Source organism: Hemibagrus wyckioides, linkage group LG07, assembly GCF_019097595.1.
Source record: "Hemibagrus wyckioides isolate EC202008001 linkage group LG07, SWU_Hwy_1.0, whole genome shotgun sequence".
In the NCBI taxonomy this organism is placed as follows: Eukaryota; Metazoa; Chordata; class Actinopteri; order Siluriformes; family Bagridae; genus Hemibagrus; species Hemibagrus wyckioides.
The window spans coordinates 18,994,967-19,021,151 of NC_080716.1; the positions used below are offsets into that span (position 1 = coordinate 18,994,967).

Genomic DNA, 26,185 nt, shown 5'->3' on the forward strand with positions numbered 1-26,185 from the left:
CCCTCATTCACCCCTTCACTCTTTCCTTTTCGCTCTCCCCTCCTCTGTCTTTTCTTCCACTGTCTGAAAGTTTTTCTTCAATGACCACCCTCTTGGCTTGCCAGAAACTGATCTATTCATCACATTGTGCTGCATTTTTAGTATGCTGTTTTCTTGAGCTAAAAAGCAGGCAGTGCCATGTCCTTCATGGTATTGCTTAAAAAAATAAGGCATCAAAACATTTTCTTCCAAAGTATCAAATGACTCCAAGATTAATCTGTGCCTGCAAGAACACATATGCATCTTTCTCCTTTCTTTAAATATTCTCAGCAAAACACCTTTTGTGAATTGCCTGTCAGGATATTTTCAAGAGAGGGCAGCATTAGTGGTGACTGCATTCATATTCAGTAACCTGTCTGGGTCACAGTGGACCCAGAGCCTATCCTGGGAACTCTGGGCATGGAATACAAGCTGGTCCATCACAGGGCAGCATGCACTTTCACACACTTAGCATAGGCAATCCACCTACTGGCACGTTTCTTGGAGGTAAGAAAAGAACTCGCATGGACACACAATAACCTGAGTTCAGAGTCATACTGGGAACCCTGGAGCTGTAAGCCTGCTGTGCCACTGCAGAGTCATTAAGATGCCTATAAAGTAATTACCTCAACAATTCCCAATCCTTTTTGCCACACTTGTAAATTCGCCACCAAAGTAAAGTTGGCACATGGCTATTCTGTGACCATAAATAGCAGGTATGCATAATATCCCTTACCTTAAGCCTTATCATTTGGACCAAATGAACATTTTAATCTTTCTCACTATTTACCAAAACTTTTATGTTTTTATTTATATTAGTGCATTTATTGTGAGCCCAAAAATAAATTGCACAATTCCAGTAGGAAGTACTTGGCACAGTGAAAGCACTTTCTGACGTCTTTGCAAAATCAAAAGTGTCTGGAAAAAAGATAACGTCTAACCACAAATGCTTTTAATAGTGTTAATTTAATTAGTGACATTTTCAGTGGTAACACTATTGGCATTTCCCAGTATATAAAAAGGGTTTGCACATGGGGCTGTATTTCTCATCTTGCCTGACTTCCCCTTTTCTAGAATGTACAGTTTCTGTTTTCATTTCAACCTCTTTTGTATGCCTGAATAACCATACGGGAAAAAGAAAAAACAGAAGTGTGCCCTTGCTCTCTGAAGTGAACGGCAGAAGTATTTTTGGTACGTAAAAACGCTCATGATAGTCAAATTATATTTTGAATAATAACCTGTCTCAAATATTTTTCTGTTTCGAAATTTGACCGACTGTCTAGTTATTCATTTGTAAAATGAAATCTATATATAACCTATGGCAAAAAGGCTCGAGGAACAATTTATAATAAAAGTACATCATGGACTTTAACGGTCACATGCGAGTTCCAAATCACTGTATGTGTTTGCACTTGTCAACTAGTTACGATATACAGAGCTACATGAACATTATACACCAGTAGTAAAGATATGTGGAGGGTTCATATCACATATATTTTGTAATAAGTCATACTGATAGGAAATTCCAAGAGTGAAAACAGGAAAGCTGGAAAGCCGACTTCATGAAAAATCTGTTACTGCCAGAAACTAATCATTCCTATTTATGGAAACAGCATCAGTCTTTCTAGTCCCTGCCAGCCCCTGTCTCTGCTTTCCACACACTTGCACACACAGCATGACAAAATGTTCTTTGTAGATGAACTTAGGACTGTTTGTGTGAAAATTGAAACCAAACTTCCAAAACAGACGGGGACAAAACTCCATTAACACGTTTAATGTCTTTGAAATATTAAGCATTAAACAGTTACTTTAAGATAAATGTATAATCACAATAAAACAACTGAACAATATCAATTATCATCAAAAAAAAAGCATTAATGCACTGACCTCCTTTCCTTAATGCAGTGGTATTCGAAAGGAAGTGCTTTATTGTAACGCAACAGACTCTTAAAATAAAACACATTTACATGCCTGTTGTTTATGTGGACATATGCCCAGACATATTGTCTCAATCTCTTTGAGCTTTTAGTTCAATTTGTAGAATTAGTTCTATGGGGAAAAAAAGGTTGCTGTGGACTTTGACTTGGAGTCTAAATAACACTACATAGACATTACAAATCCACATGCAATCTGGCCCAGGAGAGAACACGTGTCTATGCCATTAGGTAGACTCAGATGTAGAAGCACTCTGGGCAAAAACTTCAAGTAAAACAATCAGAAAATGCTTCCTTGTAAATGTTAACCCCCCCACCCTCCTTCTTTTTTTTTTTTACAAATCATTTATGAAACAGGAAAATGAGAACTTTATACAAAATGATTCTCATTTGTGTTGGGGCTTTGCATAATATCTAACCCCAAAATGAAGTCATAGTGACACTGGTGTAGGCGGAATTGGGTGGGTGGAATAGCGGAAATGTTAATGAAGCACTACTGATGGGTCTCAGTCAGGCAGTGGCATTGAGTAACACCGTGGCCTTGACATCAAGTTCCAGAAACTCTTTTATTCCCTTCTGTACCCTCAAAACTATAATGCTACATAGCATTACACTAAAAGCAGCCCTCTGAATTTCAGCACAGCACTCTCTCATTGTGGCCTCGTGCTGAATATATTTTCAGTGTGTTCTCGTGCATGATGGAGCACGACATTATGTGCTCTCCTATACCACTTAAACTTGCTTTTAAACTGCTTTATTTTATGTGTTATGTTCTTACCATCTAGGGCCAAAGTAGGGGCGTTAACAGTGTCTATCATTTTTTTCCCAGTCTTTTAGCAAAGAATGAGGCATTTTATCTTCTCTAATGTTTAACAGCTGTAGACGCATAAACAGCTGGTGTGTGCTGCACTGTGAGGCTGCCATGTTGTCCTCTAATAGCTAATAGAGACCAGTGAGTGGAACAAACCCTGTCCAATCACTGACTCATTTAAAAACTGTGGTGCTTAGGAATTGTTTTGAATTATTAATAGGCTGCCTTGACTGTAGTACTGATCTCTGTATTAGTACTGATATATTTTTTTTCCCCGTAGGACTTGAATGATGGGGATGAGTGAATAGTTAATTAACTCAAAAGTATCTAGCTTCAGAATTTCCTTCACTTCTGTCAGTTAGTCTGTTTATATTTGGAGATATCTTCTGTTATCATTTGCTTAGAGAACTTCCACACACACTAAACAAATAACCAGCTCTGATTAGAAGTGAAAGTGTGTTTCTGTGCTATAAATATATATATATATATAAGGTTGGGTCTGCAGTCTACCATGGTGTGGTGCAGTGTATTAGCTTATTCTAATTTAAGCTAATATTATGTATCTAACCAAAAACACCACCGGATGAGAACAGTTTGTGCAGAATGGTAGGCATCAAAGTATTGTAGCCCTTTTACTCTCACGTCATCATAAGATCGTTATCCACGTCGTCATCCACAAAGCAAAGGGAGGGTCGTGAGCGGCTCAGGGTCTGAGAGGGGCGGGACATCTTGGCTGGGGTTGCAGAGGCCAGAGGAGCAACCATGGCTCTGGCACGACCTTGTTGCAACTATATGCAAGGAGAAAAGGCATTCATTTTGTAAAAAAAAAATTCATTGTCTTAATAATAGGCTGGGGTGAAAGTTTTTATATGCTTATACAACAAAACTATTGTCGTTTGCAAATGCTTGGCAAACCCAGAATGACTGCATAATTGTGTAAGTCAGTGTGAGAATGTACTAATGTAATAATACTGTAATTAACAAAATCTGCTTGTTTTTTTCTTTCTAAAAAATTACTGCAATGTTTTTAACTTGATCTCTGATTACCTCCAAAGAGTAAATTGCTATGGGTAAGAAAGGCAATACATTTCCCTTCGTACTTAAAAAAGAAAGAAAGAAAAGAGAGAACAGAAACTACTTTACTCAGAACTTACTCTGAAGGAGACAATTGAGTTAGCTCATAAACATTTATGTGAAATCGAAGATTCTCTTGAATTATTCATTCAAAGGTATTTGTAAATTAAGCTCTGAATCATTTGGGTTTTTTTCAGAGATGGGACTAATTTTTCAAGGGGGAGAATTTGCTCTTATTTGTAACAAAATGTGAAAATCATAAGTGGCTACAATTTAATGTATTGTTCCGGTGATGGTAAGGTGCATAAAACTTTTTAAGAACATTTAAGTCTCTCTTATTCTTAGAATTATGTGATGCTGTTTATAGCATTCATGGATTTTGTCATATAAGTTTCAAGTTAAAAAAATTATGCAAGTTGTTTTCATATGAATTGTAATAGTCTTGCCTGTAATCACACATCAGCTGAAGATATGCACCAACCAGAGATCAGGTTAAAAATACTTCTTTACAGTGATTAATCACTGAATGAGGTGTAACAAGTTTCTTTGGCTTGGGACATTATTTCCAAATAATAATACGTAATTTGTGAGATCATTTCATTTTGTAGAGCATCTGACCTGCCGAGGTGTGGAGCCCTCTGCTGGTCGGTTTGTGTCTCTTCGTTGGCCTCGTGCTTGGCTCTGACAGCGAGAGCTGTAGGAGCGAGAGAGCAGGCCTCTCATCCTCAGGAATGGGTAGAGATTACAGCCCAGACACAGAGGGTTAAACACAGAATCTGTCTCCAGTTGATCCAGACTCCTCTAAGACAAAATGTATAAAAGCTACATGTATTTTGCAAAATCCACAATAAGGGCTCAATGATTGGTAGTTAAATTATTATTGTCTGAAAAGAATAGAATATGAAATTTAAAAACAAAGGTGTGTGTGTGTGTGTTGGGGGGGTGTATGAAGGAAGGGAAGAGCAAACAAACATATTAGGCAAACAATAGTGATGTCTTTGTTGAAATAAATGCTACCATACATAAGTGAATAATTCTATCCTGAACTGCAACAGTACTGTACTTGTGTGATCTGCTGACTAATTCAGAAGCACATGCTCTTCGCTAAACCATAAGATTTTTAAATATACATGGACCTCTATTACAGAAGAGGAAATGACACATGCAGGAACAGGATGTTAGAACCCAAAAAGGATGGTACTTTATGAGTCATTTACCATCAAAACTACAGGAAAGAAGACCAAACAACATTATGCACTACAACCAATGATTCAACAATGTACACTAGAGGCATTCTGAAAGCTCATAAAGCAATCCATTTACGGTCACAGTGCTTACTCAAAATGACAAATTTTGACTAATATTTGATTAACACTGGAATTTCAGGGAAATTCATTCAGGGAAATTTCTATTATCAAATCTATTATCAGTGTGTTATTTGGATGCTTTATAGTGTATCACATACACTATGAAATTGTGTTGAGATAAACTGTTGTATATAGGCAAATAAGTTGCAAATAAGTAACATATTGCCTTGCAGGCCTACTTGTGGGATAGTAACCAAACCAGACTCATTAAATCTAAGTTAAACTTTCTAATTAGTGTTTTGCTTACTGAAGTACTAAACTATGCGATTAAATGTGTAAGTTGGACAGGTGTGTGTTATTTATAGCGCTTACGTGAATGAGTGACATTTTAGTTGACCAATTTCAGTGTCTTTCATTACGAGCCATTGTTATTTAACCTTAGCCTATGGCGATGATCTTATCCAGGGGTGTCCAATCTTATCCAGAAAGGGCCGGTGTGTGTGTGCAGGCTTTCATTCCAACCAAGCAGAAGCTACACCTGATTCCAACTGGCAAATCAACTGATCTTGGCTTTCAGTGGACTCAGGTGTGGCTTCTGCTCAGCTGGAATGAAAACCTGCACCCACACCGGCCCTTTGCGGATAAGATTGGACACCCCTGATCTTATCATTTTAAACCAACATGTGGAATTGAGGCACACAATGGTGATTTTAAAAAAAAGAAAAGCATCCTGCAATCAGCATTTATCCAGATCTCAGATGGAAACACCTAATGGTATGGCATGGTGGTTTAGTGGTTAGCATGTTCGCGTTACACCTCCGGTGTGCTGGGTTTGAGTCTCGCTCACTCTCACTGTGTGTGTGGAGTTTGCATGTTCTCCCTGTGCTTGGTGGGTTTCCTCCCACAGCCCAAAGACATGCTTCTTAGAGTCTCTAAATTGCCTATAGTGAATGAGTGTGTGTGTGTTTGCCCTGCGATTGGTTGGCACTCCATCCAGGGTGTATCCTGATGTATGCCCGATGACGCATGAGATAGGCACACTCAGTGACTCCCCGTGACCCGATGATAGATATGGTATAGACAATGAAGTGAAATGAAAAAAGAGTAGATATGCCTTCTCTACTTAACATGTCTATACTACCTGAGTACTTCATATATTTCCCAAACTGTGAGGGTTTTGGCTAGGACCAGGTCAGGTCTAAACCTACTGAGCCATGTTTGTGTTTGTTGTTGTGTGAGAGATGAAAGAGAGAGTGAGTGAGACTACCTCCACCATATTGAGGGTGTTGAGTGGTGGGTCCTCGCTCAAGATAGGCAGATTGCAAGGCAGTATTAATTCTCGCGTGAGGACAGGTTTTAGTAAGAGAGAGAGGGAGGCTGAAGACTGGAGCACGTAGTAGGAAAACGCACAGGATGCAGAACGATACTCGGTCTCTGTCCGCACTAAGAGAAACCAGTCACGGGTCTGGAGAAGCACAAAAGAATTCAAAAACAAATTTTAAAGCTATATTCCTTACAGATATAGTGCAGCAAAGAAATCTCATTTACACTATTTTCCCTTGAACCTGAATATCTTTAATTCTAGCTAATATAGTTAATAATTTTTAGTTTTGCACTGGAACATACAAAGCTAATGTAGCCTGAAAATGTCTCCAAATATCCATATAACTGTCTGAAATGCCAGCGTTAATTATGTGATCTCATTTTTGTAAAATCGTAATAAGGCCATATTTATACACCCATTTACATGTGAAATTATTTCTTTCAGTTCAATTTGTTTCTCTTTTAGTTAATAACTGTGTTTTCACCTTCACATGAAATTGATGATCACTAGCACCTGCTTTGTGTAACTGGTTATTTATACACCTGTCTCTGATCCTATATAATCCCCGACTTTGTGCATGTGTACAAACTGTGCAAGATGCTGGTTTGAAGCCAAAGGGTAGTCACACCAAATATTGATTTGATTTAGATTTTTCTTCTGTTCGTTCACTTTACAATTTGTAAATTGACAAAAAATAAACAATTCAAATAGATATTTTTGAAAGCATGCTTACTTTACAGCATTTCTTCACACCTGCCTAAAACTTTTGCACAATATATAGATATCAAATCCAAAACAAATCAATATTTGGTGGGACCATTTGCCTGCACACCAGCATCAATTCTTCTAGGTACACTCGCGCACAGTTTTTGAAGGAACTCTGCAGGTAGGTTGTTCCAAAGTCTTGGAGAACTGACCACAGGCTTCATTAAATCCTTCTTTCTCCTCATGTAATCCCGAAAAGACTCGATGTTGTTGAGATCAGGGCTCTGTGTGTGCGCCAAACCATTGCTTTCAGGACTCCGTGTTCTTCTCAGCACTGAAGTTCTTAATAGCATTAGCTGTATGTTTGGGGTTGTTATTCTGCTGCAGAATAAATCTGAGACTAATCAGACACCTCCATGATGGTAGTGCATCATGTATTTCGTCCTGTATTTCTCAGCATTAAGGACACCAATAATCCTGACCAAATATCACTGTTGCCTGCAGACACTCATTATGGTAATGCACTTCAGCCCTTCGTCAAACCACAGCCAAATATTTCAGCTTTTGTCTCATCAGTCCATAGCACCTGCTGCCATATTTTTGCACCCCGGTTTCTATGTTTTTGTGCATAGTTGAGTTGCTTAACCTTGTTTTCATGTCCGAGGTATGGCATTTTGGCTGCAATTCTTCCATGAAGACCCCTTTTGGCGAGACTTCTCCAGACATCAGATGGGCGTACCTGGGTCCCACAAGTTTCTGCCAGTTATTTGTTGATGGCACTGCTGGACATCTTGCAATGTTGAAGGGAAGTAAGCATGATGTGTCCTTCATCTGCCACATTAAGTTTCTTTGGCCGACCGCAGCATCAATGGTCCTCAACTTTGCCCGTCTATTTGTGCTTCTTAAAAATAGCGTGAACAGCACATCTTGAAACCCCAGTCTATTTTGAAATCTTTGCTTGAGAGAGACCTTGCTTATGCAGTATATCTATCTTGTGTCTTGTTGCTGTGTTCAGTCTTGCCATGGTGACTGATCTGTGACAGGAAACTGTCCTCAACCTCACCTTGGTAGCAGAGTTTGTCTGTTTCTCATGCAGTTTTTAGCCTCTTACACAGATGTTTCTGTTTTAGTGAATGTCTTTCAACCTACATATGTAATTGATGTATAACTGGTTAATCATACATCTGTCTCTGATCCTATATACAGATTTTTGAAAGCTTTCTTACTTTTCTTCACACCTGCCTAAAACATTTGCACAGTATTGTATATATTCTTATCATGAAAGATCTAACTTTTCCTTTCTGTGAATTTATCTTCACCTAATAAGATATCTTTTGTAGTTAAAGGTATTTATTGATGGTTGATGGAAAGGCTTTAAGCTGAGACAGACTTCCTTCACTACATTAGCCTGAAAGCTCCAGAGCTTAACTGAAGTCGGACACTAAATGTGTCTTTGCGGGAAAACAGAAAATTTGTTTATAGCGTTTATTGCATATGATATGTATCTTTCCTTTACATTATAAATAGAAGTGTGAACATTTTTCCACTTCACACATGTACAGACACACTGACTCTTTACTGACTCGGAGTGTGTGGCAGAGAGCGTGGAAGGCCTTATGGTTGCTCTCCATCTCTTCCCAGTCCAGCTGCCAGCAAGTTGTTGGTCTGATGATTAGTGGAAGGCCGTACAGAACAGACTGGCACACTCCTTCTGCACGCAGAGCTCTAATACACACACATTCACAGACTCAAAATCTATCTTGAATACAAGAAACAACAACCACACTGTAATCATGTGCTAATGCTTCTTAAATAAGTTAAATATTTCTAATAGGCACAGCTTCATAGTGAGTGCTGAATGTAAAGTGAATGAGTAAACAGTATAGTAAAAAAGAAAAACATTCTGATCATTATTGAAGCGGGTGGAAGGAGAGACTGACACTGAGTGAAAGTGAGATGACAGAAAGCAAAATAAGAGATTTTTCCCTTCGCTGCACAACAAGGTAAAAATGCTCTCACTGTCTTTCTAAAATTCCCTGAAATCAATGACCTCATGGGTATGCAAAATGCATGCAAACCCTACAAGCTTCCACAATGCATGGCAGTGTGTCTGTCTGTGTGTGTGCTTATGACAGACACAGAAGTCTCTGTCTAGATGTTCCACACCACATTAGAGCATGACTCATGGCTGTGTTCAACATGACACAGATGCCTGTTTTGCATAATCCATTCATTTTCTTTCTATCTATCTCTTTCGACCACTCATCTGTTTTCCCAGTTTCTCTCTCAATCTTTGATTTTTTTCCCCCCGTAAGTCACATTTATTACTGCTGAATATCTTGTAGCTGACTGATGAGACAGTGTATGCTTATCTTGTCTAATAGTGCATGTAATCGGAAAAGGGCATACAGAAGTACCGTAATTCCTAAAATAAAAAAAAACTGCATTGAGTTGAGGAACGTAGGTCTTTTTAGAACTGGTAATGAATGAACAGGCAGTTCAGATTCTGTTGTTGACTGTCACTGACAGTGCAGACATGAACATGCTGTGTGTTTGATCTGTGTAAGTGGCTGTATGAAAGGCCTTGTTCATGGCAGAAAAACATCACTAGCTGTGCACATGCCTCAGGCTGAACCATTATCATTTACACTGGCACAGTTATAGCAGCATTCTTATCTTTATTGAAGTTATACTTGATGACTCGGAGTCGCTGCGGTCCTGATTTTTGATTGGACTGGCTCTTGCTTGCTGGAGGGAAGTCCCGGATGCTCTCGGTTTTGGCTCCAAGCTCAGGCGTAAAGGGGAGAAGAGCTGGGCTCACAAGCCTTTCCTGCATGTCACACTTTATACACACTACAGCCACACACACGTTTACCTCAGTGCAGACATACACATTTTGCCTCTCTTTAGATTTTTAAGAAATAGTGTAAGACAGTCACCAGGTACACTTAGTGTGTATGTGTAATGAATGTGAATTACCAGCATCAGGTCTGTAAGCAGAAGTGGGTTTTGGTTGAATAGATGCAGGTAACAGGAGCTGAAGGTGCTCTCTGTCTCCTGTCTGGTCATGAAGCCATGCTTTTAGAATGTTCTCCACAGCGACCACACTGTTCTCCACTAGCTGCAAGTCCATCTCAGCCCCTAGCATCAGATCATCTACAGAGAAAGCAAGCAGAGAGAGAGAGAAAAAAGCGTGCTAAAAAGGTTTTCTGCAGTCTCCTTGTTATTTTGATGGAATTCAAATCACAGATAACAAAACGTCATTATAATCCCATCCTTTTCTATAATACAGATACATATAAATAAAAACAAAAAAACAGAAATTGAGTACAAGTAAATGCAGAAGATGTGAAAGGTAGGAACTGCACATTGTGATTTTGCAGTTTTACTCTAGTTTATTTTTACATTTATGCTGCATCTCATGTAACCACTAGATGGCAGTGCAGAACCGTGGAGTCTCTACAAAGTTCTCGTGAACTTTTAGTGAGCTATTTTCCTGCTAGTCTTGGGAATTTAGGAAAAGTGGAGAAAAACACACTTATTATTTTATAACAGAATTTTTTTTATTTTGTTACAACTTTACTTGCTGAGATTAGCAGACACTGGTGTATAATGTTTTTTTAAATACAGCAGGGATATTGTTTGGTGTACCTGAAATTAATGAATACAACTGACGTCCATGTGGGTTTCTTCCTGAGTTCTCTGGTTTACACCCTAGTCCCAAAAACATACTGGTAGAATGATTGGCTACTCTAATTTTCCCGTAACTCTGAATAAGTGTGCAAAGAACTCTGCAATGGACTGGTCCCGTCCATGTATTTATGACTTAGTCTCAGTGTTCCCAGGATAGGCTCCAGATTCACCATGACCCTGACCAGAGTAAAGCAGTCAAGTTTAATGGATAAATGAATATTCTGATAATCAGATATTTTACTTGTCCTCCTTCCAAATGTTTCATACATAAGTGAATTTTAAAAGATTTCTCAAAGCTTGCTTTGACCTACCATATTTTTTAAGACTCTGGACTAATATTAATCTCCAATAAGACTAATATTTATATACAGTATACAGTATGCTTCTTTGACACAAGGAGCCTAATTTTTCATGAATGTCATTCTGGACATAAACCTCGCTGAGATAAGACTCATGGATGCTTCCTCTGGAGCCATATTCAATTATTCATGTACCTCCAAGGAGCCCAAAGAGTCTAATGGGAGCCAAGTGGTCATGTTTAAACTTTCATTAAGTAAGAGGGGGAGGAAGGGTGGGAGTCAGGAATGAAGAGAAAGACTGGAGAAAAAAGGAAGCATACAATCACTGTCTTGGGATTTATGATGGGAGCGGTTAGTGCTCTTTCAAATCAAAAACATGCACTAAAGTGGTTTTGTAATAAATATACTTTTCCAGGTTATCAGTGAAGCAGAACTGCTAATCCTTTGTATCTCATCGAAAATTTGCAAGTCAAACATGAACAAAGCCTGCTGTTCGAAAGTGGGCATGGAAATCATTTGCTATAGATTAATATTTAAACCTCAGCAGCTTTATGATCGGTTACATGCAAATAAGTAAACATCATTTCAAAGCCAATGAATAGAAGGGTCCGGGAAAACATTCTTGTTCTTACTACTTCCACTACTACTACTACTACTACTATAATAATACTAATATTAATAATAATAATATTCGTAGTAGAGCTATATCTTTCTTTCATTTACATCGATCAGACATAACATTATGACCACTTGCCTAATATTGTGTCCCAATTTGCTGCCAAAATGCACTGTGTATTCTGACACCTTTCTATCAGAACCAGCATTACCTTCTGCAGCAATCTGAACAACAGTAGCTCCTCTGTTAGATCGGACCACACGGGCCAGCCTTCACTCCCCATGTGCATCAGTGAGCCTTGACCACCCATGACCCTGTCGCGGGTTCACCACTGTTCCTTCCTTGGACCACTTTTAATAGATACTGACCACTGCAGACCGGGAACACCCCACAAGAGCTGCAGTTTTGGAGATCCAGTCATCTAGCCATCACAATTTGGTCCTTGTCAAATTCGCTCAAATCCTTACGCTTGTCAATTTATCAGGTGCCATGATGAGGAGATAATCAGTGTTATTCACTTCACCTCTCACTGCTCATAATGTTATGCCTGATCGGTATAAATGCAACTGCTTTTTTTACAGAATAAGACAACACAGATTTCTTTGAATTATTTGTTTAATTTAGGATTAACAATGCAATACGAGTTCATTTACATGTCATTAGCTGTAGCTCTAATATTGAATCCTAAATGAAGGCTGATAAATGTCATACACCACTGCACACTGATAAGATTGAACATCTAGTAAATGTCACCCAGATGGTGTGAGTGGGCTAAAAAGGTGAGGATGGAGAAGTGGGAAACGGAGAACATGAGGCGTAACAGATGCAGAGCAACCCCCACATCACCTGTTAACATAAAGATTACATCTCATTTCTTTCTGTCTGCCTCTTTTATATACCCCCTCCTCCTCCTCCTCCTCCTCCAGGGTGTAAGATGATCTAATCAAATTGTATGCTTTTAGCATATTTGTTTTACATCTTGCACAATACTTCCTTTAGACCACATTTTTACATTTCCTTCTTTCCTCTAGTCCACTCTCTTTGTGTCTGTGAGAAATGTTAAGTGGTTACCAGCAGTCTCCACGCCTTTTACACAGAAGCCACATCATCCTCACTCTTCATTCATGATTCTGTCTCTCGCTGTCTATCACTAGCTGCCCATCTCTCTCATAGCTCTTTCCTGAGAGCAGATACAGATCAGAGAGCTTGTCTGTCCTGGAAACACCATCAAATTAGCTGCCTGTATGACCCTCTGTTCTCTGTCATACTGAAACAAATTGGAGCATAATTGATCATTTTGCAGTCACTTAGTCATTAGAAGGTTCGACTTGACTTGTGAACCTAATAGCTACTGGGTCACTGGGAGTCGTTTCTCTCTGCTAATAATTATAGGCTTACGGCTTATCTCTTATCTTATTAGGAAATGGAGTAAGGGTGATGTAAGGCTCTGCATCTTTGATAGTTGTATAAGTGACTTTGTCAGTTTCTAGTGAGGACAAATGTTAAAAAGATTAGAGTGATAGAGCCTCATGAGAAGGTTCTCAGGAGTCCACATTGAGTTTTATGCCATTGGACAGCTTCCCATTAACCGCAGAGAACTGTAGAGAGGAAACAGCATAAAGCATAAAACAAAAAACTGTCTTGTAATGAAGGCTGAAGCCAATATTCGGTCACACACCCTCATTCCTGATTTCTCAGAAAGGGACAAGAGGACAAAACACTAATATAAAATCTGCATTAGCAAATGAAGATCTCTTGTACACTCACCTGCCGGCGTTCTGCTTACATTATTACTATAACCGCTATGAATTTTATGTGGCCTTTTCCACAGTGACTATTTTCTGAGCTACATGACTGTGAAGTGGCTTTCAGGTCAGAGGGGATTTTTTTTGCATTAAACTGTACTGTCCAGATCTTACAGGCCGGTCCTGGTTTTGTAAACGGTAACACTAATGAGCAACGGGTAAGATAAGACTTTAAGAGTTATAAACAAGAACACACAAGAGTTTGAGATAGGAAACATTTCCACGTAATCCCTGGTGGTCTGCCCGAGTTTATCTCCAGAATTTATAACAGCAAAATACTTTTGTGATAAACATGACAGAGATCATAGTGTCTGAATGAACAATTCCCTAATGTACTAATCAATCAGGTCTGATGAAATACAAATGTTTAAAGTCTGGCAAAATGACATTCTTTTAGCTAGCAAGATTTTAATGGGAAGGAGTTATATTAGCCAGCTCTAACTTTTAGAGGGTGGTACTAATGCACATGATTAACAAAATATACAGCAAGTGAGGGAATTACAAGAGGTGCTTCTATCTGCAAAATAATCTACATTGTTCTTCAAAAACAGAGAATTCTTCAAAACAAAAAACAAGAGAAATCTTCATCAGGAATCTTACAAATAGTCAGATATTTATTTTTTTATTTATTTATTTATTTATTTATTTATTTATTTATTTATTTATTTATTTCAGTCTGTCATAAATAAATATGTAAGACTTTTCCACAGTATTTTTTTTTAACCGTAACATTATGACACTAAATTGAAAATGTAATGGAGATGAGTACACACATAGTGATTTTTTTTAAATGAAAGAAGCTAAAATGAGAGACAGGCAAAGAGACAGATCCTCTTAACTCCCTCCAAACAAAACCATTCAAGGCCAAATCCTTGATAGACCACCGTGACTGTTACACCCTAAACAGAGGCACACACATGCACATCCCAGTGCATAAACACACACTTATCCATCATCTTATTTTGGTGAATCTCCATGTTAGTAAAGCACATCAAAAAGATGTGGGAACAAATGTGAGATAAGGCAAAAAAATATGCCATTTGTGTTTATGCTCCATTTTATCCAAAATGGAGAATCCTTGTCTACAGCCAAAAGACAATCGTATACACAGAACATCAGCTGCTTATATAATTCTTCCATAACTCTTTAAAATAACTGCGTTACATATTTCTAAAAGAGCAAAATACACAATGGGGTCTGTGCAAAGATTTTTACTCCTCTGATGTTATTTTCTAAGCGACTAGCAATCACAAATCAACACAATGAATGGCAGGAATTAAACCTACAGAAGCCTATTTCCTTTGGTTGAAAATTATACAAGGCTTTATACCCAAACAGCTTACATAGCATATGCTTAAGTCAAATAATAATAAATAATACATTTCTCAAAATTAGGACATATTATTACCATAACAAATCTTTGTCCATAATAAATATCCACATCCAATGTAAATAACAGTTAAGCAGTTATAGAGACTTATGCTGATGAGTCATGTTGGTTAATCTGCCACCCTACTCTGAATACATATACAGTATCTGAATAAATAACCAGTAACTGCTCTACAATACCCTCTACGGGGTTGTGGTGGATCAAGAAGCTAACCAAGGAACACACCTACTAGTGCGAGGCGAGTACACATCCTGAATGGGACACCAGGCCATCACAGAGCACCACATACACACATTCACACTTAAGGGCAATTTAGAATAGCAACTCCATAACATCCAAAACTCAACACAGACAATAACCTGAACTCAGGATAGAATGAGGAATCCAGGAGCTATGCCATCATGCTACTTCAGCGGTTTTCCTACAGTTTTCCTCTCATCACATTTAATACTTGCATGTCTGATATACTCTTCTGTGAGTCTTTTTGAGATCTGAATTCACTGCGGCTATTGAGAAAAATTGCTGCATGCAAATGCCCTCACAAAAAGTGCTTCCTCCAACTATCTGCCATGTGACATCATTCATTTCTTGCAAATTATCAGCAACAACCCTAACAACAAAGTGCACAATTTATCCAATTTCACATACATTTCAATTAGTACTGTGAATTGATATGAGGGCCTGTAGAGCACTGTATGCCATTTTAAGCTAAACTGATTCAATGGTTTAAACATTATAGCAGTTGTAGACAGAAATTGAGTTGAAAGCGATGTTTCATCATCTGCCTGTAATGGCAACTATGAAAGATGTTTACATGTTTAGAGAGCAAACTTATGCTGATGAATCATGCTGGTTAATCTGCCATCCTACTCTGAATAAATATACAAGAATTTGTGATGCTCCTAAAATGCCTCTAGGAACAGGAACGTTTTTGATTTACCACACACTGTTCCTTTGCACCTACTATTGCTTTTTGAGCAATGACTGTTGACCTGACCTGTTTTTAATATCCATGCTTGCCAGCTGAGAATACAGCAGTCTAAACACAAACTGATAACCCCACTTAAGGAGGTCATCAGCGGTCAGACTCCCACTTGCCTCACAAGCTGGTGAAACTGACCTTGAAATATGTTTCCCCTGAAATGTCCTGAGAATGCTGAAATCTCAAACACACATAAGAGCCAGTATAGTATAGTACCTATACGCACTTCATAACATGCCATAAAACAGAAATGGGCAGGATATTGAAACATGGCACCTTGAGAGAAGATGAGGTAAAAAGACAGATGCTATCCATCACTCTTTTCCCTGCAGTTCTGTGACCACTATGAGGTAATAGTGTCTGAGTTGTCTCATAGTCTGGGCAGACAGACTAATCATGCTAAATTTAGGTACAGGGTGTCTGCAGGTGTCCTCAAGTTAACTTGATTTCCTTTCTCATTCAAATCACCTTTTTCCAAAACACAACAAAACAAAGCACTTTATAAACACAATTAAATGTAATTTAAAACCAACACCGTGAGAGTATATGTTCTGTGCTGCAGCCACTCTGGGTCTACTGAGTATTATCTTTTAGTTATTACTCAGTGTGTGTGAAGTGATGTTAAATGTTAAATGTGACCCAATTGCATTTAAAATTAATAACATAAAAATACAATTTCCTTTATTAAGAATAGAACAAAAAGCTTAAATATATTGTGATATTACTTTTAATACATTATTAAGGCCTTTACCTCATAAAATGTTCAGTAAAATGAAGATTTTTAAAGGACATGCAGTCAGGCTGTGAAAGAATTATACATTGTTTAGTCTCCAGCATCTAGCCTCTGGAATTAGAGTACATAACAAATGATGGCATGGGATGCATTAGAAATATAGTCGGCTTTTTATTTAACACTGTTCACTTTCCTACTTGGATGAACCTCAGGATGAAACAGCACTGTGGACGCATTACCAGTCTGCCCATACTAAAGCACCAACAGAAGACCTATTCAAATAGTTGCCAGTTCTCTGACATCTTGTGATATATTTAGATTACCCATACACACTTTATCTCATCCAGAGGCAGCCTGAGTGTCATTAATGTCTATACAAATGCATGTTTCCTTGACCACTCCATCCCATCACCATGGTGATGCCAAAGGGGGAGAAAGAGGAAAAGACATAGGGCACGACCTATGGGCAGGTCCGTCTTGTACCCATAGCAGTAAATCTGCCATCTCAAAAATAGTAAAGGCCAGAGTTACTGCCTCTGACAGAGACATGATAGGGAAATAGATGGAGAAGTTGAAAGTCAGAGAGACAGACTGGGTGGCCTTGTTTTGATTCGTCATGCAGAAAACTCATGATGTACTACTAACCCACAAATGCTGTCTAATTTCCAGCATAAGAAAGCTAGAACGAAATCTTTAAGGAAACATTCATTGCCAGCTTTTGAACTTCTCAATGTCAAAGAGTAAAAGTCTGCGCTAGCTTCACCACAATGAGTAAACAAATCTCAATAAAAACAGGCATTAGAGCACAGCCATGTTAGTCAGATCACAACCCTGAACACAAGGTCATTGCATAATTTTCTGTTTTTCTGCTGTACCCCACCTGACAGGTTGTTCACAACACAGTGCCATGATCAGTGATGGGTAACAGTGCATTACAATAAGTCTATGAGATTTGGGGCAGCTTTATTTAAAAGGGTCAATACTTGACCCTAGGGTTTATGCCTCATATATGCATTATTTGCATTTACATTTAATCATTTCACAACTCATAAAAAGTAACCTAACAATTAAACCTTGATTACAATCCAGTGGCTCTCTGGTAGTCCTGGGACTCTAATGTAAAATCTTGACTTTTATACCAAAATACCAGCATGAGTAAAGATTTTATGTGGTATGTTTTAAATGCAGGCTTTATTTCTATATCATTTAGTCAGGTAATATTTTATAGTGTTCTACACTTTTGTACATTTTAAGGGCTTTAAAAATAGTCTTATCACAGCAGGTAAATGTCAGTTGTACTTTATTAGAGAATAAATATTGCGGCTAATGTTTAAATTAAATGTCTGAATAATATTTAAATTATTATTTGAATAAAATTAATTTATATTAAAATTATATAAATGTTTGTATGTTATAATCTTTTTAAATTAATCTAAATTAGTCTATCAGATCTAGCTTTAGAATTAGTATTACAGTGCTGAATGCCAGAAGTGCTTCTTATGCATAAACAAAGCCTATGAATTATGGGTGAATGAACTGATTGAATATGCATTTAACAGTAATGCCATGATAAAGTAGTCAATGTGTGCCAACGAACCTACTCTGCATTGCTTAAGAGTATTAAATTGCAGAGAGACTCTGGAATCACGATTCATGCAGAGCTTAAAGCCCAGATGGACACGCATGATGTTGCATTAAAAGCTCACCAGTAGGGTTTACTCAGTTCTGAAGCTTTATGGGATAAAAGAGATTCAGTCTGTAGTTCAGAAGAGTTTAAATATAATTAACCTTCGATGAACTTAAAGATTTGAAAACTGGTGATTTTAAATGATATAAATCAGTTTCTGGTTAACATGAATGAAAAAAACCTTCTGCACAAATGTCTATCTATTATTTATAGTGTACATATGCACACACTTTCATGCTTCCTTCCTCTTTTACAAAACACCTTCCACAATCCTGATCATGGGGCTGTCATGCTGAAGTCTGTCTGCTGAAAACTGAAAAACAGGATGTATGTGAAGGAGGGGTTCTGGCTCACTTTCCAGCACTGTTAATGGGTCTGGACTCTGGAGGTCAGCATGGATCTGTATCCAAGTGTATGGATAAGTGTGTGTGTAGCAGAAGTGATAGAATCACAGCACACTTGAGAACACATTTAACTATAATCCATATCAACGTCGGTGCACCATCTGACTCTGACTTTTGAAACAGAGCTATGTTAAGCCACGGCGCACCCATCTTTGAAATAATTACGCTTATGTAACTGTCCTTTTAGAAATTCTGTGTGTATTCTTTGTACTGTACTGAGTCAGATGACCTCAGGTCCTGCCTATTTGTCTCACAAGACATGGATCGCTACATAATAATTTATACAGCAGCATTTTCACTTTAGTTGCTCATTTTGATTTTAAAACAATGATTAACAATTATTTCAAACAGTTATGCAATTTCCAACTTGACTGACAGTTTATGGGTCAGACATCTTTGATACACCAACTATGTACTTCAACTAGACTGTGCTCCACCAATTCCACACACTGTCTGTGGAGGAAAAGGCACTGCTTGCTGGCACACACACACCTTAGATAAGGCATACACTAACCAGCCAAACACACTAACCAAATATCTGACTTAAATAACATTCCATAAATAAATAACACTCCTGGCCTTTGTGACTGGTGAAATACAGCCGGGTTAATTGTGCACCACACGCTTCAATAATGAACTTATTCATTCAGCTGAGGGCAGGTATCCAGGTATCAGAACCTGTTAGAGGTGAGGGTCACTGTAGGTATGTGGAATGCTTTCATTTGGCTTTTTTTTTGCACTTGCAAAAGCCAGCTTTAGTCTTTCAGGTTATATGTCCTATATAATTCAAGTATTTTGTATTGCTCTGCCTTCCGCTGCTTCTTGTAAGACACCCTGAATAAGAGTGTCAGGTAGAAAGGAGTAAATGTACGCATGTTGTGCAATCATTTATTAATGCGGCTTCCTGTTTTTTAGCCTGTGCTATAGCAAGCTTTTGAATGCTAAGCACAAACATTTACAGAGGGATTAGACCTTTGTTTAAAAACTCACTAGTGAGTAATCTAGGTAATTAGAAGTTCACCTAATTCTGTTTTGGCTTGTGACTCAAAAACAACCAAAAGAAATGGATCTTCAAAAAATTAAATAGAATGATTAGGTTAAATGATCCTTGAACAGTACACTGTATAGAATGAGAACACAATGTGCACAGCATACTGGATGTTGATTTTTTCACTGAATATTTATTACTTAAGATTGAAATGCTCTGCTGAAAGGCTTTACTAAAAATACCCACGTTTTCTAAACTGAACTGGGTGTGCTGAACTGAATGTGCTGTAGTGACTTGATGCTGACCGTCTGGCTGCTCCATGACCTCCACAGAGCAGGACTCTGGGCTCCAGGTTGTTTCTCTGTCTGAAAGGTTCTGTTCCAAGATGATGTGGACAACCACCAGCCGTCGCAGTCTGACCAGGTCACAGTCCTTCAGGCCCTGTTCCAGCTGCCTGAGTACAGCCTGTCCTGGCTCACTGCTCACTACTGTCACCTTCAAACACACAAATCTGATTACAACCTAATCAATGATTAATAAACCATTCTTTGAAAATCATTCATTAACAGTGGTTATAAAAAGGTTATAAAATTGGGCTGGAGATAGCTCTTTGATTCTTGGCTCCGCCCTGTGTTTGCATGTTCTTTCCGTGCTGCAAGGGTTTCCTCTGGGTACTCTGGTTTCCTCCCCCAGTACAAAGACATGCACTGAAGGAATATCTAAATTGTCTGTAGTGTGTGAATGTGTGTGATTGTGCCCTGTAATGGGTTGGCACTCCATCTAGAATGTCCAGAACTATGTGAAGTGGGCTCCTGAAGGGGTTCTGGTCACAGATTTGAGAACCCTTGATTCAAACGGTTGATCATGATTTGGTTGACTTGGCTTCAGATTGTTCTTTTTGGGTTTTTTTTTATAAAGCTATAAAATAGCAATAGGAAAAAAGGCTCTTGAAGCCAGTGTTATCCTATAAATAAGAAATGCAGCTGGGGTAGTTTACTAAACTCTCCTTTAACACAGATGCATCTCTGTATGAATTGCAGTCATTCTTATTGTCTTACAGCTGTCTATGGTAACTGACACAAAAAGCACAAATGCAACATTAATCCCATTAAGAGCAAAATAAATATCAGAACAATGTGATTAAAAGCAATTGTCCTCTGCTTTGCATCCTGTATGGAGAACATTTAAGTGTGGCCTGTGGAGTGCAGACAGGAAACAGCAGGCCATGTGGTTTGTGTCAGATTGCTGATGGCTTCATTAACGATTGATAACAGGGGTTAAATCAGTGCTACATTCCATCAGCAGAGGATTTAAATATGAATGCTGGTGCTCTGAAAAAGTTAGTCGGATTATCTTCATGTAGCTCGACGGGAGGTTTCCATTGACGAGTACACTGAAAGCACTTTAGACGTGAGGCTGAGGCCCTGGTCTCCAGCTGAAATATTCATTTGATTCCAGCAAGGCAGGAGAAATTGGAACATGCATAATCAGAAAAATGCTTACCCATCCATCAACATAAGAAATGTGGGTCCTTACCTCTATAGAGCTGCTGTAGAGGTTGTTTCCCAGATTAGCATGGCGAATGTATTGTTTGTATTGCTGCAGGCTGTCCAGCACTGACTGTTTAAGAAGCTCGACATGTGGCTTTGTACAGCCTTCCGTAGGCAGAGAACGCAGCTCCTCCACACATGAGTGTAAACGCACAAGATTTCCCTTCACCTGCTGCCAAGTGACAGAATGGTGAAAACAAAACAGAGGGATATTATGAGATGGGTAAAATATTGTATCATGAAATTTCATGATGCATAAATTGTGTCATAATATTCAGATTTAACGTGAGCAAAACAGCCATGTGCTATGGAAGCTTAAAGTAATTATGGTTTGATTAATTTATATTATCAGAAATTCTTTAACTGACACAAAACTATAGGAAAAACAAAATCTATTTTAATGTCCAAACTTAAGTTGTTTATTTGTTTACGTCATGTGAAAATGTGAAGTAATCATAAAATTGTTCAATATTATTTTAAGTGCTGATTCCTGCAATGCTTAAAAATATATACACCAACCAGGTATAACATTATGATCACCTGCCTTTCATTGTGTTGGTCCCCCTTTTGCTGCCAAAACAGCCCTGACCTGTCATGCACTGTGTATTCTAACAGATTTCTGTCAGAACCAGCATTAACTTCTTCAGCAATTTGATCAACAGTAGCTCTTCTGTTGAATTGGATCACACGGGCCAGCCTTCACTCCCCATGCTCCCCTCCCCGGTTCACCACTGTTCCTTCCACTTTTGATAGATACTGACCACTGCAGACCAGGAACACTCCACAAGAGCTGCAGTTTTGGAGATGCTCTGATCCAGTCGTCTAGCCATCACAATTTGGCCCTTGTCAAACTCACTCAAATCCTTACACTTGCCCATTTTTCCTGCTTCTAACATCAACTTTGAGGACAAAATGTTCACTTTCTGCCTAATATATCCCACCCACTAACAGGTGCCATGATGAGGAGATCATCAGTGTTATTCACCTCACCTCTCACTGCTCATGTTATGCCTGATCAATGTATAATATGAAGAATAAAACATGACAAGGGCATTCTGTTATGTGAGAATGATCACAGCTGCGATGTAGAGATGCCTCCTACTGTTATGGTGAATCAGCAATCGACTACATTACCCATCTTCCCCTGCGTGTCACATGACTTTGTCTCACTGAGCACCTGTTGTGCTTCCCATGATCTGCACCCTACTTAATTTCTGGTTTCTGTATACCTCAGTGTCATGCTTCTGTTGATTTGTTACTTTATTTTCCATAACCTTGCTCACAGTCTGTATGTTTTGCTTTGGTTTGTATTCACATTTGTTGATCTTTTTATATTTTAATCAATAAAAGATTAGACTTGCATACACTGCCTCTACAAATCCCTGACACTTGCAAAACCACAGCAAAGTTGATTATTTTCCAATACCAGTATGTCTAAGTGCTTTATTCCTCATTCATGCAGCCAAGGTTACACTTGTTATCAATTAGAAAATGACATCAAATACTTTCGGTTTATTAATAAACGCTGTAAAACATCTGAGAAATAAGTTAAAGCAGTTATAAACAGTTCTTTCCTTATTAGTTTCTCTCTCTTGAACTTTGAAGGAAAATAAAATAGAGCTTGTCATGTTACAGAGGTACCATAAAGAGCAAAGTCCGCTGTCTAGAAGACTCTCCTGTTACTGTCTGATACAAAGGGACTCCTGTTTCCCTTATCTGATCCGTGATTATGTTTTTCTTTGTTAAATAGCAAACAGTCTATTAGTAGGATTAATAAACTGGGTAAACTGGAATACCGTGTTACTAAAGAAACAATAACATATTAGAATGTATTTCAATTACAACAGCACTACTGTCTGAGCTGTGCTGTTATAGACTATTAATCAACACCTTTCACCCGCTCGGCTTCAAGCATTCACCAGTTATCTCTCACCACAAATGGCAGCAGACACTCCTGCTGCAGGTTCACTGCATAGAGGCTGAGCAGAGGAACGCGACTTGGTCCCTCCAGACTGCTTGCCAAAGAGAGGAAGTTCTCAAGGGCCTCACACAGGACAGAACGTGTCTCTGACCACCAAGGTGGTGACGTGTCAACTATCAGCACATGAGGTGGCTGACTGGAGAAGGACGACGCACGGCACACCTGACTGGCTGAAGCACAGGCCCGGTTTCTGCCACTCATGCTCCTGAATCTGTAGAAAAATAGAGAGAAAACTATTCATTCTTAGCAAAACATGACAGTAATCAAGCTAATGGATAATTACCAGTAACAGACTGTGCCAGATACATTTTGTCCTAAGACTATTTCCATGGCTATTTAAAACAAGGCTGTTATTGTTGCTTACATCAAACAAGCGGGATACTGGTAGAGAATGGTTAAATACGTCTATGATTCTCTGAAATCTATGGCCGTATCAGTTCTGTTCTTCACAAGAGAGCTCTTTCACCAAGCTGATGTTCTGGATCCTTCTGTGCCTCAGGCATGCACCCCCTGTTTCAACACAACGTACACAACAAAAGACAGATTGTCTCATCTAAAATAGTCCAGTGCTTTAGACTGAAGGGCAGCACAGGCCCAATGACATTAGATGAGCAAGCAGCCTGATCAAAACAAGAGAAGATGATGATGGGGGGATTTTAATAGGCATAAAATCCTCTGCAGCAAAACCATGTTCTTGGCTTATTGTATCAAATGTCTTCAGAAAGCAGTGAAAGACTGCATTATTGACAAGAACTTTCCGGTGCTCACTTCAGTTTTTGGCACCAAGTGTCATGATTTTGAAAAACCTGTATCAATACATTTTTTGCATCTGTGTAGCATCTGTGAGATGCTTTTTAACATCTATTCTATAGTGTTACAAGGTTGTTTTATTTACATTTCACTTTTAAATAAATTCAAATTCTGTAGCCAGGAATCACATTATTAAAGAACATACAATTTACAGGAATGGAAAACGAGTTCATATAGTAAACTTTACAAAGGTTTTCTGGTGTTAATACTGAACTTGCTATTTATGTTAATTGAAATATCTAAAATATTAAAATCTGAAGAGGTGGGAAATGAGAGTGTAGGAGTTTTACAAGAGCGTGATTTTTAATGGCACAGCTCTCTTCATCAGCCCCTAAAAGAAAGCACTGCTTGTAGCCTCTATATCTATCTATCTATCTATCTATCTATCTATCTATCTATCTATCTATCTATCTATCTGTCTGTCTGTCTATCTATCTATCTATCTGTCTGTCTGTCTGTCTGTCTGTCTGTCTGTCTATCTATCTATCTCTATCTATCTATCTATCTATCTATCTATCTATCTATCTATCTATCTATCTGTCTGTCTGTCTGTCTGTCTGTCTATCTATCTATCTATCTATCTATCTCTATCTGTCTCTCTCTCTCTCTCTCTCTCTCTCTCTCTCTCTCTCTCTATATATATATATATATATATATATATATATATATCTTCTTGTCTATCTCTCTCTCTCTCTCTCTCTCTCTCTCTCTATATATATATATATATATAGAGAGAGAGAGAGAGAGAGAGAGAGAGAGAGAGATAGACAAGAAGATAGACAGAGAGAGACAGATAGATAGATAGATAGATAGATAGATAGATAGATAGATAGATAGATAGATAGATAGATAGATAGATAGATAGATAGATAGATAGATATAGAGGCTACAAGCAGTGCTTTCTTTTAGGGGCTGATGAAGAGAGCTGTGCCATTAAAAATCACGCTCTTGTAAAACTCCTACACTCTCATTTCCCACCTCTTCAGATTTTAATATTTTAGATATTTCAATTAACATAAATAGCAAGTTCAGTATTAACACCAGAAAACCTTTGTAAAGTTTACTATATGAACTCGTTTTCCATTCCTGTAAATTGTATGTTCTTTAATAATGTGATTCCTGGCTACAGAATTTGAATTTATTTAAAAGTGAAATGTAAATAAAACAACCTTGTAACACTATAGAATAGATGTTAAAAAGCATCTCACAGATGCTACACAGATGCAAAAAATGTATAATATATATCTATCTATCTATCTATCTATCTATCTATCTATCTATCTATCTATCTATCTATCTACCTATCTAACTGTCTATCTATCTCTCTATCTATCTGCTTGTCTATCTCTCTCTCTCTCTCTCTCTCTCTCTCTCTCTCTCTATATATATATATATATATATGTCTATCTATCTATCTATCTATCTATCTATCTATCTATCTAACTGTCTATCTATCTCTATCTATCTGCTTGTCTATCTCTCTCTCTCTATATATATATATATATGTATGTCTATCTATCTATCTATCTATCTATCTATCTATCTATCTATCTATCTAACTCTTATCTATCTCTCTATCTATCTGCTTGTCTCTCTCTCTCTCTCTCTCTCTCTCTCTCTCTCTCTCTATATATATATATATATATATATATGTCTATCTATCTATCTATCTATCTATCTACCTATCTATAGTAACCGACTGCTGCCTGTCTCTCACACACGAGCCGGGACTTCAAGCACAGGAGCACAGACACTGAGGTATTTAATCTGTTACTAATTACTAGCAAAGCATTAAACCCAATTTAATATATACAGCTCATTATTGAACAAAAAATGTAAAAAAAAAAAAAAAAAAAAAAAAAAGTCAAAAGATTTTTGTTTTAAAGACTAGTCAACTCTTGCACTTAGCTAGTTCCTTCGTTAGCTACCTACCTTGTTTCATATCGTCAGCTAGCTTGAGCTTGACAGACTAATTGCTAATATACTAAAGATGCTGTTATTTTATTAATTATTTATTTATTTATTTTGCTAAATTGCAGTTCAAACGCAAATCTTTATAACAGTTATGGGATAT

The 26,185-nt window shown here is 38.0% G+C and overlaps 1 protein-coding gene across 1 annotated transcript; it reads right to left on the reverse strand.

Annotated features, from left to right (window-relative positions):
* Positions 1-1,864: 1,864 nt before the first annotated feature.
* m1ap (meiosis 1 associated protein) lies at positions 1,865-24,045 on the reverse strand. The gene is made up of 10 exons (XM_058395104.1): positions 23,666-24,045; positions 23,254-23,512; positions 21,307-21,492; positions 20,076-20,265; positions 10,153-10,329; positions 9,867-10,026; positions 8,757-8,898; positions 6,412-6,609; positions 4,456-4,638; positions 1,865-3,551 (listed from the first exon to the last, which is right to left on the reverse strand). Exons 2-10 carry the CDS (start codon positions 23,500-23,502, stop codon positions 3,402-3,404), a joined length of 1,635 nt encoding a protein of 544 aa, XP_058251087.1. The 5' UTR covers positions 23,503-23,512; positions 23,666-24,045; the 3' UTR covers positions 1,865-3,401.
* Positions 24,046-26,185: the final 2,140 nt, after the last annotated feature.

What these genes read in the sequence shown, in the direction of transcription:
- m1ap (XM_058395104.1), bottom strand. Translation starts at nt 23,502, where the DNA reads ATGAGTGGCAGAAACCGGGCCTGTGCTTCAGCCAGTCAGGTGTGCCGT. An exon ending in CAGCGACTCCGAGTCATCAA is followed by an intron (nt 8,899 to 9,866) that starts GTATAACTTCAA and finishes TGTGTGTATTAG; the next exon opens with AGCTCTGCGTGCAGAAGGAG. An exon ending in CTCTCTGCCACACACTCCGA is followed by an intron (nt 6,610 to 8,756) that starts GTCAGTAAAGAG and finishes GTGCTTCTCCAG; the next exon opens with ACCCGTGACTGGTTTCTCTT.